This window comes from Oncorhynchus clarkii, chromosome 15 (assembly GCF_045791955.1).
Source record: "Oncorhynchus clarkii lewisi isolate Uvic-CL-2024 chromosome 15, UVic_Ocla_1.0, whole genome shotgun sequence".
Taxonomy (NCBI): Eukaryota; Metazoa; Chordata; class Actinopteri; order Salmoniformes; family Salmonidae; genus Oncorhynchus; species Oncorhynchus clarkii.
The window spans coordinates 33,175,137-33,191,318 of record NC_092161.1 but is presented as its reverse complement, the minus strand read 5'-3'; the positions used below and the strand labels follow the sequence as shown (position 1 = coordinate 33,191,318).

Genomic DNA, 16,182 nt, shown 5'->3' with positions numbered 1-16,182 from the left:
GGGCCATATACATTTTACATGGGGAATCTTTTCTATTTAATATTAAAAACATCTTTGTTTTATTATGGCAATCAATGTGTATGCACAATTTCAAAGGATCTGAATATTGAATAAGTACTAACAGACATTTGCTTTGATCTTTTCTGAAATAAAGCTCAAACATACTACAGAAAATTACATCTTGAACAAGAAAAGCAAGAAATGGGGATTAATAAAAATTACTAATATATAAAACAAAACTATATAAATAGGAGATATATTACTCTTTTTATGTTAAACAAATAAATAAAATAAATATATTACATAAAATTATCTGTTCTTACCTCAAACTCAAGGCCAGAAACATCTTACTACCTCAGTTGAATTGACTTCTGTGCCCAGTGGGTATTAACTTCATAACAAGAACACCATACAGGTACAGTACATATCATTCAAGAATGATAACACAGAGACCTGATAGCAATACAAAGCTCACTATCAATGACCCTTAAAACCAGCCTGTTCTCTGTGATGTTGAATAGTGTAAAATGACCCTCTCTGTGTCTGTCTGGAAGGCGACCCTCACTACTCAAGATTCACTCAGGCAACGCATGACCTTTGACACCAGCTCCTCTTTCCTTTCCTTGGACCGTACCACCACTCCGCGGCTCTTCAGCCAGGCCTGCAGGGTCGTCACATTGATCTTCGACAGCTGAATAAATAGCAAACAAGACATGTTCAATCATAAAGCCAATCAATCAATAAAATGTATTTCATAAAACCCTTCTTACACTTTTTATCCTACTGTAGGTCAAGAAAAAAATCTGAGGTGGTAGAGAATTTCCTCACAGGTATACTGTAATCTTTGTATAATGTCATCTTTCGGACGCTTACTTTAGTTTCTGAATTATAGCTCTCAAATTGGACCGATAAGGATATATATATTTTTTAAATCCTTCATCTTAGTTTACAATTAGCGGTTTGAGAGTGATGTCATCAGACACAGTGGAGACACCTTCACCTTCTGAGGGGGGAGCACATCAAACATCAAGACATTTCTTATGTGAATCCTCCATACATTATGTGTTGAGATCCTTAGTTTTGTTCAATCTTCATTGTACAGGGAAATGTACTTTATGTTGATTGGGTGTAGATGTTGGCAAATTTCCTGGTTCCATTGGGTGTTTGCTTACAGAGAAAAGTATAAATGACCTAAAAGATCAAATCTACTCGGACTTCCATAGTTTACCTTACCTATGTTTATTCAAATAAAACCAAAAACAATGCAGCTACAAAAGATAAATGACTGCAGTTGTAATAATGAACTATGCAGACGCTGTAAAGTCATTTTGAAGAGTAACATCCCTATAGATTACATCTGGCCCTCCCTGAAGTATATTAGGTAAGGTCTCTATGTCCATTCAGTGCCCATCTGTGTCCCAGTCCGAAAGCGAATCCTTCAAAATGACAGCAATCATTCTAATAAACTTTCCCCCGGCTCCCTCGTAAAAATGATCAACCGAGTCGTAACTTCTGTGAAATAGTATCTGTAAAAAATGGTATCTAGCTCGAGAACAAGACACAAGACGGATCTCATTTAGTAAAAGCTTGTAATGGAATTCACTCAGGGGTGTAGTGGGAAAATCTATTCGGTTTATGGATCTTGCTAAACATTTACTCTGATGTATCGTCCCCTAATCAACCTGCTTTGGTGGGATGTTTTGCCTCCCTCAAACCATTTGTCGAATTTATCACCTCTCTCAACACGCAGAACATTTGCAAAATACATACTTTTCACTGTAAATCAAAGCTATTGTAAAGATCAAGGTAAAAGTATAGTAAAGGACATACCTGGTTACTTCTCGCGTGCTTCTCCACGTCCACATCCTGCACTGCAGACTTTGGCTTCTTTGGTTTTGACTCAAACCAGTCCCCCTGAGAGGTGAGAACCCATTACTTTAATTACAATACAATATATCTTTATATTTAAAAAAAAATATTTAAAAAACTATTCAAATCCTCAGCAAATACACACACAAAACATATTTGACTACTGAACAGTCTCAAACATACAGTACAGGGACAAATCCTCACCTGGGAAAAGCATTGACTTCACGCAAACAATCAAGCACTGAATGCAATGGGAGATATGCCCTTATATTTAAATTAGGCGAGCTAATCTTAATTCCTAAGATTGAAATCCCATCGTAGTCCTTTCCTGCAGTAAAATGACCTAGTGGCCTCATGGGTGGAATGTTATTCCTATTTTTCATAATTTCAACATGAATAAACATTATTTATTTTTTAACGCTTCAAATACAGTGTTTCTGTGTCAAATAGTTTTGTTTTCAGTTTTCTGTGATGTATAGTATATATAGTGTAACGTTGGGATGCAAACAAAAAACTCTATATCTGATATGGTCTTCTTTTTTAAAGCTCATAACCATGTGTGTGAGGTGTATACTTTTGTTTCAAAAGGAGATTTGTTTAAGACTACCAAGAAACACTCGGTGTGACCCTGATTTAGCCCACTGCAGTAAAAAGTTCAACTGAAATGTGATTGGACTAAATCTCAAATTACAATTACATCTAGAGTGTGTTTGGTGGTGACTCACCCCTCTGTTGCCTAGCAGACCAGATGGAAGAAGATGAGGGGGACCTGAGGCGATCTCGTCCCTCACTCTGAAAGCTCTCTCACTGGCGTGCACCTGGGAGGAATGTGGGGAAACCCCTTCAGGCTGCGGAAAGGGGGTCAAGTGAGGCATGGACGCTGGAGTGGGCCGGCGGGCTTCCTCTGTCCACTTGGAAGAGGTAGACGAGGAATGCAAAGAGAGGGGAACAGACGAGGAGGAAAAGGAAGAGGAGGAGAAGGCTGGGCAGGCCCTCTTCTGTCCCGACACAGGTGTCTGCCGTTGCTCCTCGGCTCTCTTCTGCTGCTTCTCAGCCAGAAGCTGGGTGACATTGACATAGCGCGGGAGGGCCTTGTTCTTGAAGATGGGTACCATCTTGGTTCCAGTCAGTGGGGCCTGGCTGTGTTGGGGGTGTGTGGTGGGTTGGGGAGGGGCAGCACTGGGATAGAGAGAGGAGGAGGGCAAGCCTCTCCCTGGGGTATAACTCTGAGTGGGAGTGGGATGGACCCCCTGGGTTCTTCCAGTGCTGAGATAGCTGCTGCTGCCACTCTGTCCCACTGGCTGGCTGAAAGTCTGGGCGCCTGGTGCCCCCCCAAATGAGGGCTTGAGGGGGCAGGAGGCATGGAGTTGACTCAGCACGGGCCTGCTAGCTGACTTGGTCGTCAAGTTCACCGGTTTGCCACTAGCCACCTGCGACCACAAAGGAATGCACAGCGCAGTGATGTTGGAACATGGGAACATACAGTTCTGGGAATTAAAAAAGTGAAACTGTACTGCAGTTCAATAAAAAACATTTGCTTCAAAGTGGATGTACTGTAACTGCACCGTCATTACATGTTGTATTGCAAATTATTAACTAGCATTTGGCAGCATGTTTGTCACATTAACAATGTACCTTCATGCTGCAGTAGGGCATTTTGAAAAAATATGATATAATGGCCAGAGTTGCACCAGCTTTGTATCTTATAAATGTATGAAATGAATCTATAATGACTCAATAATACCTATGAACCATATATTACTGTTACCCCAAATCTAGGTTCATATACAGTTATTACTCCTGTAAAACGGATGATTACTGTGAGTTCAAGTTCTACTTCATTAACTTCTTAATTAAACACTGTAAATACCCACTTGGCACACACTGGTTGAATCAACATTGTTTCCACGTTATTTCAATGAAATCACATTGAACCAACATGTAAAAGACATTGAATTGACGTCTGTGGCCAGTGGGTAGGGTGTTTCAACAAGCTCCCACATAATTTGTCAAACTTTAATAACAGCGTCCCGTTCCAGGTCCAGCACAAATAAACCTCCATTCACTTTGACAGCGAGAGCTTCCAGCACCAACATCTGTGGGCAATAACAAACCAGGATCGTATTCACTAGGCACCAAACTGACGCAAAACGGACTGAAACAGGGAGGGACTAACCTGAAGTTATCCAATATGAATCGTTTGTTTTCATTGCAAAACCTTTTGCTACGGTGAATACTAATGAATATGACCCAGGGAAGAGGATATGACCTAGCTGCTAGCAGAACGCTTTGCCATTGTTTCAACTTGAAAATTCAAGGATTTTCTCTGCCTTGTACTATTCACCCAGATTGTACTAATCAATCACCAGAAAGGGTGGGTGGATGGAGGAGGGAACCTGAGCCTTCTCTCTCTCTTTCTGCTCGTTTCTCACATCCTATCGGGAGGACCCAGACATTTATCATCACACCTCCTTTCTGACAGTTTGGAATAACAAAAAACTGTCAAACATAAATTTGGATCTCGAGAAATGTAAGGCGTAAATCTTATTTTGTGAAGATAAATTGTACAGATAAAACTAATGTGGGAAATATAAAAAATCTACTTCAAATAAAATCTTTATCATGAATAGTGTCTCTTTTGTAAAACTTCTAAAACGTAGAAATCTTGAATGTGTAATTTGAAATACCTGAGAAATATGAGCAGCACCAAGGCACAATATAGTACCAGTATGTGCGTCTATGTGTGCAAAATGACATACGTTGTATCAACGATAGTCTGTAGTCCTGTACCTGTGAGTGTGTCTGTGTGCACGAGTGTGTGTGCAGTGTGCAATAGTGATGCGCGGGTTGACTCATAACCTACAGTCCAAGTGGAAACCGCGGGCTGGATGGGTTTAGGGTAATTCAATATAGTGTAGATTTTTTTATTTTACCTTTATTTAACCAGGTAGGCAAGTTGAGAACAAGCTCTCATTTACTATTGCGACCTGGCCAAGATAAAGCAAAATAAATAAATACAATAGGGGAAGAGGTAGCTGTTTGGGGTAAATTATAGATGGGCTATGTACAGGTACAGTAATCTGTGAGCTGCTCTGACAGCTGGTGCTTAAAGCTAGTGAGGGAGATAAGTGTTTCCAGTTTCAGAGATTTTTGTAGTTCGTTCCAGTCATTGGCAGCAGAGAACTGGAAGGAGAGGCGGCCAAAGGAGGAATTGGTTTTGGGGGTGACCAGAGAGCTATACCTGCTGGAGCGCGTGCTACAGGTGGGTGCTGCTGCGGTGACCAGCGAGCTGAGATAAGGGGGGACTTTACCTAGCAGGGTCTTGTAGATGACCTGGAGCCAGTGGGTTTGGCGACGAGTATGAAGCGAGGGCCAGCCAACGAGAGCGTACAGGTCACAGTGGTCGGTATTATATGGGGCTTTGGTGACAAAACGGATGGCACTGTGATAGACTGCATCCAATTTATTGAGTAGGGTATTGGAGGCTATTTTGTAAATGACATCGCCAAAGTCGAGGATCGGTAGGATGGTCAGTTTTACAAGGGTATGTTTGGCAGCATGAGTGAAGGATGCTTTGTTGCGAAATAGGAAGCCAATTCTAGATTTAACTTTGGATTGGAAATGTTGGATGTGAGTCTGGAAGGAGAGTTTACAGTCTAACCAGACACCTAGGTATTTGTAGTTGTCCACATATTCCAAGTCAGAAACGTCCAGAGTAGTGATGTTGGACGGGCACGCAAGTGCAGGCAGCGATCGGTTGAAGAGCATGCATTTAGTTTTACTTGTATTTAAGAGCAATTGGAGGCCACGGAAGGAGAGTTGTATGGCATTGAAGCTCGTCTGGAGGGTTGTTAACACAGTGTCCAAAGGGCCAGAAGTATACAGAATGGTGTCGTCTGCATAGAGGTGGATCAGAGACTCACCAGCAGCAAGAGCGACATAATTGATGTATACAGAGAAGAGAGTCGGTCCAAGAACTGAACCCTGTGGCACCCCCATAGAGACTGCCAGAGGCCCGGACAACAGGCCCTCCGATTTGACACACTGAACTCGATCAGAGAAGTAGTTGGTGAACCAGGCGAGGCAATAATTTGAGAAACCAATGCTATCGAGTCTGCCGATGAGGATGTGGTGATTGACAGAGTCAAAAGCCTTGGCCAGGTCAATGAATATGGCTGCACAATATTGTTCCTTATCGATGGCGGTTAAGATATCGTTTAGGACCTTGAGCGTGGCTGAGGTGCACTCATGACCAGCTCTGAAACAAGATTGCATAGCGGAGAAGGTGCGGTGGGATTCGAAATGGTTGGTAATCTGTTGGTTGACTTGGCTTTCGAAGACCTTAGAAAGGCAGGGTAGGATAGATATAGGTCTGTAGCAGTATGGGTCAAGAGTGTCCACCCCTTTGAAGAGGGGGATGATCGCAGCTGCTTTCCAATCTCTGGGAATCTCAGACGACACGAAAGAGAGGTTGAACAGGCTAGTAATAGGGGTCGCAAAAAAATTTGGCAGATAACTTTAGAAAGAAAGGGTCCAGATTGTCTAGCCCGGATGATTTGTAGGGGTCCAGATTTTGCAGCTCTTTCAGAACATCAGCTGACTGGATTTGGGAGAAGGAGAAATGGGGAAGGCTTGGGCAAGTTGCTGTGGGGGGTGCAGTGCTGTTGACAGGGGTAGGGGTAGCCAGGTGGAAAGCATGGCTAGCCGTATAAAAATTCTTATTGAAATTCTCAATTATAGTGGATTTATCGGTGGTGACAGTGTTTTCTATCCCCAGAGCAGTGGGCAGCTGGGAGGAGGTGTTCTTATTCTCCATGGACTTTACAGTGTCCCAGAACTTTTTTGAGTTTGTGTTGCAGGAAACAAATTTCTGCTTGACAAAGCTTGCCTTGGCTTTTCTAACTGCCTGTGTATATTGGTTTCTATCTTCCTGGAAAGGTTGCATATCACGGGGGCTGTTCGATGCTAATGCAGAATGCCATAGGATGTTTTTATGTTGATTAAGGGCAGTGAGGTCTGGAGAGAACCAAGGGCTATATCTGTTCCTGGTTCTAAATTTCTTGAATGGAGCATGCTTATTTAAGATGGTGAGGAAGGCATTTAAAAAAAATAACCAGGCATCCTCTACTGACAGGATGAAGTCAATATCCTTCCAGGATACCCCGGCCAGGTCGATTAGAAAGGGCTGCTTGCTGAAGTGTTTCAGGGAGCGTTTGACAGTGATGAGTGGAGGTCGTTTGACCGCTGACCCATTACAGATGCAGGCAATGAGGTAGTGATCACTGAGATCTTGGTTGAAAACAGCAGAGATGTATTTAGAGGGCAAGTTGGTTAGGATAATATCTATGAGGGTGTCCGTGTTTACGGCTTTGGGGTGGTACCTGGAAGGTTCATTGATAATTTGTGTGAGATTGAGGGCATCAAGCTTAGATTGTAGGATGGCTGGGGTGTTAAGCATGTTCCAGTTTAGGTCGCCTAGCAGCACGAGCTCTGAAGATAGATGGGGGGCAATCAGTTCACATATGGTGTCCAGAGCACAGCTGGGGGCAGAGGGTGGTCTATAGCAGGCGGCAACAGATAAACAGATAAAGGGCGGGTGGGTTGAATAGAGAGAAAACAATACCTTACAAAATCCATAAATGTATCACTCTTGTGCAATTTATATTTGCAGACTCATGAGCCACTGTTCTCATGAGACCCATGAGCCACTGTTAACCATCCCTGATCTATAGGCTAATATAGTTTTTTCTCTCTCATTATTTTAGGCTATCTGGCATTAGTGCACAAGCTTAAGCTGTGCCAAATAGCCTATACACCAATCGCCAAATGCTTTTGGGAACGGGCAGAAAAATTTCAGGTCAAACCACGAAGGCAAAAAGGGCAATGTCGGAGTTTAATTGAATAAGAGAAAAGCTGTGAAAGGGGAGTGAAAGTGAAGGGAAGGCCAGAAAAGTAATGTTTGGGAAAGATTGGTTGAAGTGCTAAAAGAGGATGATAGCAATGCACTATGTTATGTGCATACACAGTCACAAGACAGTAGACTTCAAATAGGCCTATGGCACGTCAAGGGAATTGTAGCCTGCTGTTCAAATGGGTTAAATGGAAAGTGAAATCTGGACCTCTCACATAGCCTTAATATTAACTCCTGCAAAATTAACCACTTCTTGCAATAAAATAATAACCTACACCAAATGTAGGGAACATTTTGACTCGGGAACAGGAGTGGAGAAATATGATTTCTGTCTTTCAGCATCTTGAGAGAATGCTAATGCTCAGTTAGATACCATCTGTAGAGGTACTATATTTATCAGCATCATAAAAGCTGCTAGTATTTCAACCACATAAAATATGCATCCAAGCCAACCTGAAATCTCATCAGAAACATGTTGGATTGTTTTCACAGCTTTCTATTTCCTTACAACAGATCAAACTGATGTCATTTTTTGGGAGTTACTGCATTTTCTCCTGGTCCCTAAAGGTCTTTGCTCCATGAAAGCATTTGACAGAGAAAACTTTGTCAACTAGATTTAAGCATTCATTCTATCGATTCAAGACATTATTCTGGTGAGCAAGGGTTTATTTAGTCTTCTAGGGCAACATATAATGACAGAAGAGAAGCTGCATGGATCTAGTTGACGAACAAATAGCCTACCAAAATGTCCTGCACCCTGTCCAAAAATCTTTCCGCAGTCTTTGACTGTAGCCTATAGAGCATTTTCTATATCAGCGGGTTAGTGTCGGGTGCGGGCCTCAGATTTTCACTTCATCACATATAGTCGGGCGGTTGTGGATTATTAGCAATTATGGGCATGTGCGGGTGAACAAACAGCTGACCCGCGCACCACTTGTGTGCACCCTGTACCTGTGCTGAGGCAATGCTGAGCAGGCTGGTGGTGTGGTAGCAGGGCTTGCTGGTCATGCGGGCTGGGAAGCCACAGACAGTCTGCAGGCTCTCCCTCAGGTGGGATAGGAAGGAGCTGAGCGCCCCCTGGAGGTCCACCCTGGGACAGCGCTGCACCGGATCAGTCCGGATACAGCTCAGAGGGTATCTTAGCAGACTAGTTAAAGGTCCAATGCATCTGTTTTTTATCTCAGTATCAAATCATTTCTGGATAACAATTAAGTACCCTACTGTGAATGTTTTCAATTAAAATGGTCAAAAATTAAGCAAAAACAGCTTCTTAGAAAATAGCAATTTCTCAAGCAAGATTTTTGCTAGGACTGCCTGGGAGTAGTCTGAGTAGGGAGGGGAAAACATCAAATGAGCTGTTACTGGTTTGGAACTCTCTTTCTATTGGTCTATTAACTGTTGACTGGTGATGTCACCAGGCAGGCCTAAACTTCATCCTACCTAAACAGGCTGAAACGTCATGCAGTCTTTTCAAACAGCTCTTCCACTAAAAGGGCATTATCAACATTTTCACAATTTCACAGTATTATTCAACCTCATAGTGTGGAAGTATATAAACTCAGCATAAAAATAAACGTCCTCTCACTGTCAACTCCGCTTATTTTCAGCAAACTCAACATGTGTAAATACTTGTATGAATATAACAAGATTCAACAACTGAGACATAAACTGAACAAGTTCCACAGACATGTGACTAACAGGGGTCAAAATCAAAAGTATAAGTCAGTATCTGGTATAGCCACCAGCTGCATTAAGTACTGAAGTGCATCTCCTCCTCGTGGACTGCACCAGACTTGGCCGTTCTTGCTGTGAGATGTTACCCCACTCTTCCACCAAGGCACCTGCAAGTTCCCGGACATTTCTGGGGGGAATGGCCCTAGCCCTCACCCTCCGATCCAACAGGTCCTAGACATGCTCAATGGGTTTGAGATCCGGGCTCTTCGCTGGCCATGGCAGAACACTTACATTCCTGTCTTGCAGGAAATCACGGACAGAAAGAGCCGTATGGCTGGTGGCATTGTCATGCTGGAGGGTCATGTAAGAATGAGTCTGCAAAAAGGGTACCACATAAGGGAAGTGGAGGTCTTCTCTATAACGCTTTGAGATTGTGATTTCCTGCAATGACAACAAGCTCAGTCCGATGATGCTGTGACACCCCGCCCCAGACCATGACGGACCCTCCACCTCCAAATTGATCCCGCTCCAGAGTACAGGCCTCGGTGTAATGCTAATTCCTTCGACGATAAACGCGAATACGACCATCACCCCTGGTGAGACAAAACCGCGACTCGTCAGTGAAGAGCACTTTTTGACAGTCCTGTCTGGTCCAGCGACGGTGGGTTTGTGCCCATGAGTGCCGTTGTCGCTGGTGAAGTCGAATGAGGACCTGCCTTACAACAGGCCTACAAGCCCTCAGTCCAGCCTCTCTCCACCTATTGCGGACAGTTTGAGCACCGAAGGAGGGTAGGTGTGTTCCTGGGGAACTCGGGCAGTGGTTGTTGCCATCTTGTACCTGTCCCGCAGGTGTGATGTTCGGATGTACCGATCCTGTGCAGGTGTTGTTACACGTGGTCTGCCACTGCAAGGACGATCAGCTGTCCGTCCTGTCTCCTGTAGCTCTGTCTTAGGTGTCTCACAGTACTGACATTGCAATTTATTTCCCTGGCCACATCTGCAGTCCTCATGCCTCCTTGCAGCATGCCTAAAGCACATTCACACAGATGAGCAGGGAACCTGGGCATCTTTCTTTTGGTGTTTTTCAGAGTCAGTAGAAAGACCTCTTTAGTGTCCTAAGTTTTCATAACTATGACCTTAATTGCCTACCGTCTGTAAGCTGTTAGTGTCTAAAAGACCGTTCCACTTGGGCATGTTCATTAATTGTTTATAGTTCATTGAACAAGCATGGGAAACAGTGTTTAAACCCTTTACAATGAAGATCTGTTATTTGGATTTTTACAAATTATCTTTGAAAAACAGGGTTCTGAAAAACCCTGAGCTGAGTTTCTAAAACACAGGAAAATCTAGTTTGCCTGAACAGGGCCTTTAAAGAAACGTAATATGTTCACTGTCTGAATGGAACTCACTTTAAAGGACCCATCTGGGATTGGTACATCCATTTTTTGATTTGAAAATTAATGATGTATAGCCATTGATGTTTGAAAAATATAACTTAGAAATTCCTCACGAGTTTAGTTCAACTGTTGTACCCCATCAGAAGCCAAAATATAAGCTTGTTTACTTGTAAACAATGTAATTGCCCCTTTAAGATGAATTGAAATGTCTGCCAAATTTGAATGAACTTAAAGAGTGAACACTGGCTTGAAGAACACCATATGTGAACCATTTTACACTGTTTGTTTTGTTATTTTCCCTCTCCAGAGTTCGATTCATGTTTCATTTTACAACCTATCAAGGGACAAATGCTGGTAACAAGCAGTTACAAGTTACAAGAAAACACTAACTGTGCCTTATCACAATAACAGTTGCATGAGTAGACATAAACGTGACAGTTTGAATCAGTGTAACAACATAACAGTCAACAGGTGGGCCAAAGGTGGGCCAAAGGATGGTCCCCAATCCATACCACAGGCTTAAAAGGATACGTGAACAGCCTTTCTCCAACCAGTTTGAAGTATACATTGCAATAAATCACTTCTTCCTCATCAATTTGGGGGAGTTGGTAGCCATACTGAAAAATAAAAAATAAACAAGGAAGAAGTAGTAAGGACAAATACATTAACTGTGTGTGAGTGTGCATTGTGTGTGTGTGTGTATAAGCTAGCAGTGTCAAACAGAGGGGGTGAGTAGACGACACAGCAAGGAAGATTATTTGTTTGTGACCCGTCTCTGAATGTCAAGCACTCACCCAGATGTGACGACAGACCAACACCAACACTGACGTGTCGAGCATTACTATCAGCCAGCTGTCCCGTCCATTTGTTCTATCCACTGGCCCAACCACACAGGCCAGTGAGAGCTCTTGTTCAAGGCTGAGATACAATAGTCATACAGCACTATAATATACTTAATTAACAACACATGTTGGAGAGAGGGCTTTGGCAATGCATGTTTATCATTGGGAATTTTATAAGCAAAAGGACCTTAATTAACAACATGATGGTAGAGTAAACTGTTAGGTAGCGTGGGTGTGAAATCTGATGGCTTGTTTCCAGCCAACGTTAGTGAGTCATACTGAAGGGCCAAGTCCACACAAACACGCACACACATTGTCACACACACTCACACGCATACAGGCACACACAAGCACACACACCGCGCCGGACCAAGTCCATGTTTAGTTGCTGACAGATGTTGACAGACAGGATGTGAGCAATGGGATGTCATTCACCACCATCAAGTTTGGTCCTGTGGTTGTAGTTAGAACAACAGTTCCCTGGAGTAGTCCACGTGTGTGTGTGTGTGTGTTGTGTGATGCCAATGTGAGTTTGCATTATTGTTGACATAACAGAAATCAGTTGATGCCAAATAACTTGACATGGTTGTGACACTACATATCATTTAGGTAATCTAGCAAGCAGGCGTTATGCCTAGCCAATTACAGTAGGTAACCTATTAGTGAATAAGTCTGAATTGATAGTGACACATGGTTCACTAAAGTGAGCTTGACCCAACCTGGAATCATAACCTTTAACTAGGGCCCAGAGCTTTTCCTAGTTTTTCCTAATCTCGTAGTTATGACATATGAGATGTCTCTTTCATGGCAGCTTTATGCAGCCTTATTAAGAGTAGTTAATGTGAAGAGTAACTTACCTAGCCTGGTCTCAGATCGGTTTGTGCTGTCTTGCCAATTCCTATGGCCATTGTCATTACAGTGATTAAAGGAGTTGGCAAGACAGCACAAACAGATGTGGGACCAGGCTGTGACCTACCAAACTGCTCCAGTGATTCTGGATGTCAGCGTAGCACTGGAAGGGGCTCTCGGTGGGCATCCGGTGACTGATGCTGACGATCTGACCCCTTTTCATGCTACACACAACACAGACGGAAGCTATATATCAAGTGTACCTATAACATATCAGTAAAGACATACAAGATTGACAGGTTGTACAGATGTCGGACCTTAATTTGGATCTTAATTTGTCAAATCTGAGAAAGTTTTGAGAAAGGAAAATAATCCCGGAGCAACAGGAAACATGAATTATTATTTGATTATAATTAAATGGACATGTTTGTAGGGTTTGATATACTTATCGTAAGGGGAAATCAAGTCTGAAATTTCAAAGTGAAAATTACAAAACTTCAGAAGCCCTTTTAAACCTCAAATGAAGATTCAGCAAATTCAGGAGGTAAATTGAAATTGCAAAATGTATGTTCACTTCCTGAATTGAAATGGAATTGAACCCAACCCTGATTTTGATGTTCTTACGTTTTATGTTATTCTCTGTTCATACATAAGTATTGAAGTTCCATGACATATCAACAGTTCAATCCAACCTGTCATCGCAATGTTTTTTTCTCTCAATTTATGCCATTCCAGCCACTACAATGAGCCTGTCCTCCTATAGCTCCTCCCACCATCCTCCACTGGTTTACACGGTGTCTTCGTTTTCAAACTCCTGCCTGTGTGCACGTATCTGTGTACAAACCCCTGCCCGTGTGCTCGTAACACTTGTTATTATGTATACAGAAAGAATCTGCATGGTGCTTACAACGCTAGGGTTGTGGGTTCGATTCCCACAGGAGACCAGAATGAAAAAAATAAGAAAATGTACAGTGCCTTCGGAAAGTATTCAGACCACTTGACTTTTTCCACATTTTGCTACGTTACAACCCTATGAAAGAATCCTCAGCAATCTACACACAATAGCCTATAATGACAAAGTGAAAACAGGTTTTTAGACATTTTTTGCAAATGTATTAAAAATACAAAACAGAAATACCTTATTTACATACGTATTCAGACCCTTTGCTATGAGACTCAAAATTGAGCTCAGGTGCATCCTGTTTCCATTGATCATCCTTGAGATGTTTCTACAACTTGATTGTAGTCCACCTGTGGTAAACTCAATTGATTGATCTAGAAGAAAAAGAAACGCACGCCTATTTAGCCGAGGTGCTGGCTAGCGGAGTGGAAAACTTGAAAATAAAGGAGAGCCACACACTCCTGTCTATATACGGTCCCAACAGCTGCAGGGATGCAAACTGGTAAAGGCCCAAAAAGGTGACACCTTTTTTTGTTGGGCTGAAACATGCACAAAATCTCTGCTAGTGGGAAATGCAGGTTTTAACTAATTAAATAGCAAAGAATATATGAGCTACATGATCAGTCTCTATGTGTAAAATAAAACATTTAAAGAAAGTAATCCAATCTTATTTGTTGCCTAGACTTTACTGCAAATGACACTCATGTCTTGAGAAAAGCAATACTGTCACGAGTCCGACCGAGGGTGTTTCCCTTTCCCGGGCAGGTGGCGCTCGGCGGTCGTCGTCACCGGCCTATTAGTTGCCACTGATTGTTATTCCTCCCCCTCCTTGTATGTTGAGTGGTAGCACCTGTGGATGTTTAATTAGTTTGTCTTTATTAGACAGCCGGCCCGCCTGGTTGTTGTGCGGGATTATTTCTATGTAACCTTCGGCTCTGTGGTATAGGCACGTGTTAGTGCCCGGTCGGGATTGTTTCCCATTGTTCATTTTTGATTCCCTGTGTTTTGGGAACGTAACTTTTTTGTGAGCACCCTGTGGTGCGTTGGTGCGATTAAAAGACGCGCAGCATTGAACTCTCTGTCTCCTGCATTTGACTCCACACCCACGACACCCGGAGCATTACAAATACACTAATATTGCAGTTAGCCATGACAGCCTTTATAATAGAACGCTTGTGACCACACACGTCTAAATATTGTACTTGGGAAAAAAACATCTTAAAGTAGAAATAGAATGAAACAAATAGGCATTCTATTTTTGCTCTATTATAGTGGTCACTATGGTAGACATTGATCAGGTGCACAAGGCTACGTGTGCAAAAGTAATAAATGTAATAGTCCCCTCTCACTCACACACAAGTGTTACTGTAAATTTCAACACAATAAAAGCAATATCTTTGGACTACATTGCACATTATTACATTGTACACTTTCTGCCTGTGGACATCTGTTCTACAATGTGCCAGATACCCTTTGTTGACATAACTGATCTCTTTCAGACAGAGAGTACACCTGGCATACCCCTTTTAATCCCCTGTTTTGAAAAAGTGAGAAAGAGGGAAAGTGTGTGGTGTTCCTTTCACCTCTGTAATGATGTGGCCCTTTCAGGGTATAGATCGCGGAATCCCCCTCCTTCTCTCTCTCTCTCTCTCTCTCCCCTACACCCATGTTCTGTTACCGCAGGTCATAAATTCCTGGAGGAGACTCTCTCCCCCTGGCCATGCAGAAAGAGAGACATATAGAGAGAACAAAGGATTTCACATGGCGAACTCCTAAATCCCCAAAATGGGAATTTGATACAAAATGTCCACTTGTGAGAAGGTGCGAATGGTCTGCGGACACTTAAAGGACGGGTATGACGAGTGTGTTTCATTTGGTGACCTCAGAGAGGACAGGAAACAAGTAACCATATCTACTGTTTGTTTTTCTATGCATTTCTGTGATTATTTAGTTAGTTAGTAAATAAATGATTAAGACAATTGGGGTATGGATGATTCATAGTAAAGGCTGGGTTCGTGTAGATAACCAACATTTTATGACGTTTGGAATGAGACTAATGTGAGGTAAAGAATAATTCATAAATTAGAAGACTAATTGATCAGATATTAACATATCTGAAGAGTTATATTAGGAAAATTATAACTTTGCAATCTGAAGATTTTCCTTGGTGCCCGAATTCCTAGTTAATTACATTTACATGATTAGTTTAATCACGTAATAATAATGACAGAGAATTTATTTGATAAAATAACCGTCTTCACTTTAATGATACCAAAGACACAACACCACTGTAGTGGCATCCAGCATAAGCCAGGCCTAGCTCCAGCTACACTTGATCCCTGAATCCACTTGTTTCACAAGTAACGCCTCATTTTCACCTAATTCACTCATTTTGAAAATTAACCACATACTGTCGAGGGAAAACATTAGTTCACTGATAGTAGATAGTTCATTTGCTAGTTAACATTTCACACAAATTGCCAGGGTCCAGTAAGTAACTAATGCGTTATAACTTGAGGAACGGCAAGGAGTCGTATACATGTTAATACTATAGCCAATTGGTTAGGTTACTAACGTTAGCTCATCTGATGTTGTAACGTTAGCTAGCTGTTATTAGCCAGCTAATTTTCACACCAAAAACTCAACTATTTGATCAGTTAAGTTGGCTAATGTTGCTCAACATTTCTCTGGCTAGCTAATGCAGAATTCAATCCAGCTAGCAAGATACTTAACAATGCT

The 16,182-nt window shown here is 42.2% G+C and overlaps 1 protein-coding gene across 1 annotated transcript in view; it reads right to left on the bottom strand.

The window, feature by feature from the left end:
• Nucleotides 1–568: 568 nt before the first annotated feature.
• The window catches only part of c15h18orf63 (chromosome 15 C18orf63 homolog), a 126,990-nt gene continuing 111,376 nt past the window's right edge, over nucleotides 569–16,182 (bottom strand). The window contains exons 9-14 of the mRNA XM_071104488.1: nucleotides 12,670–12,766; nucleotides 11,383–11,468; nucleotides 8,732–8,918; nucleotides 2,595–3,299; nucleotides 1,831–1,914; nucleotides 569–691 (exon numbers count right to left, since the gene is read on the bottom strand). Coding sequence (XP_070960589.1) covers nucleotides 569–691; nucleotides 1,831–1,914; nucleotides 2,595–3,299; nucleotides 8,732–8,918; nucleotides 11,383–11,468; nucleotides 12,670–12,766 — 1,282 coding nt within the window. The remainder of the gene's footprint in view (nucleotides 692–1,830; nucleotides 1,915–2,594; nucleotides 3,300–8,731; nucleotides 8,919–11,382; nucleotides 11,469–12,669; nucleotides 12,767–16,182) is intronic.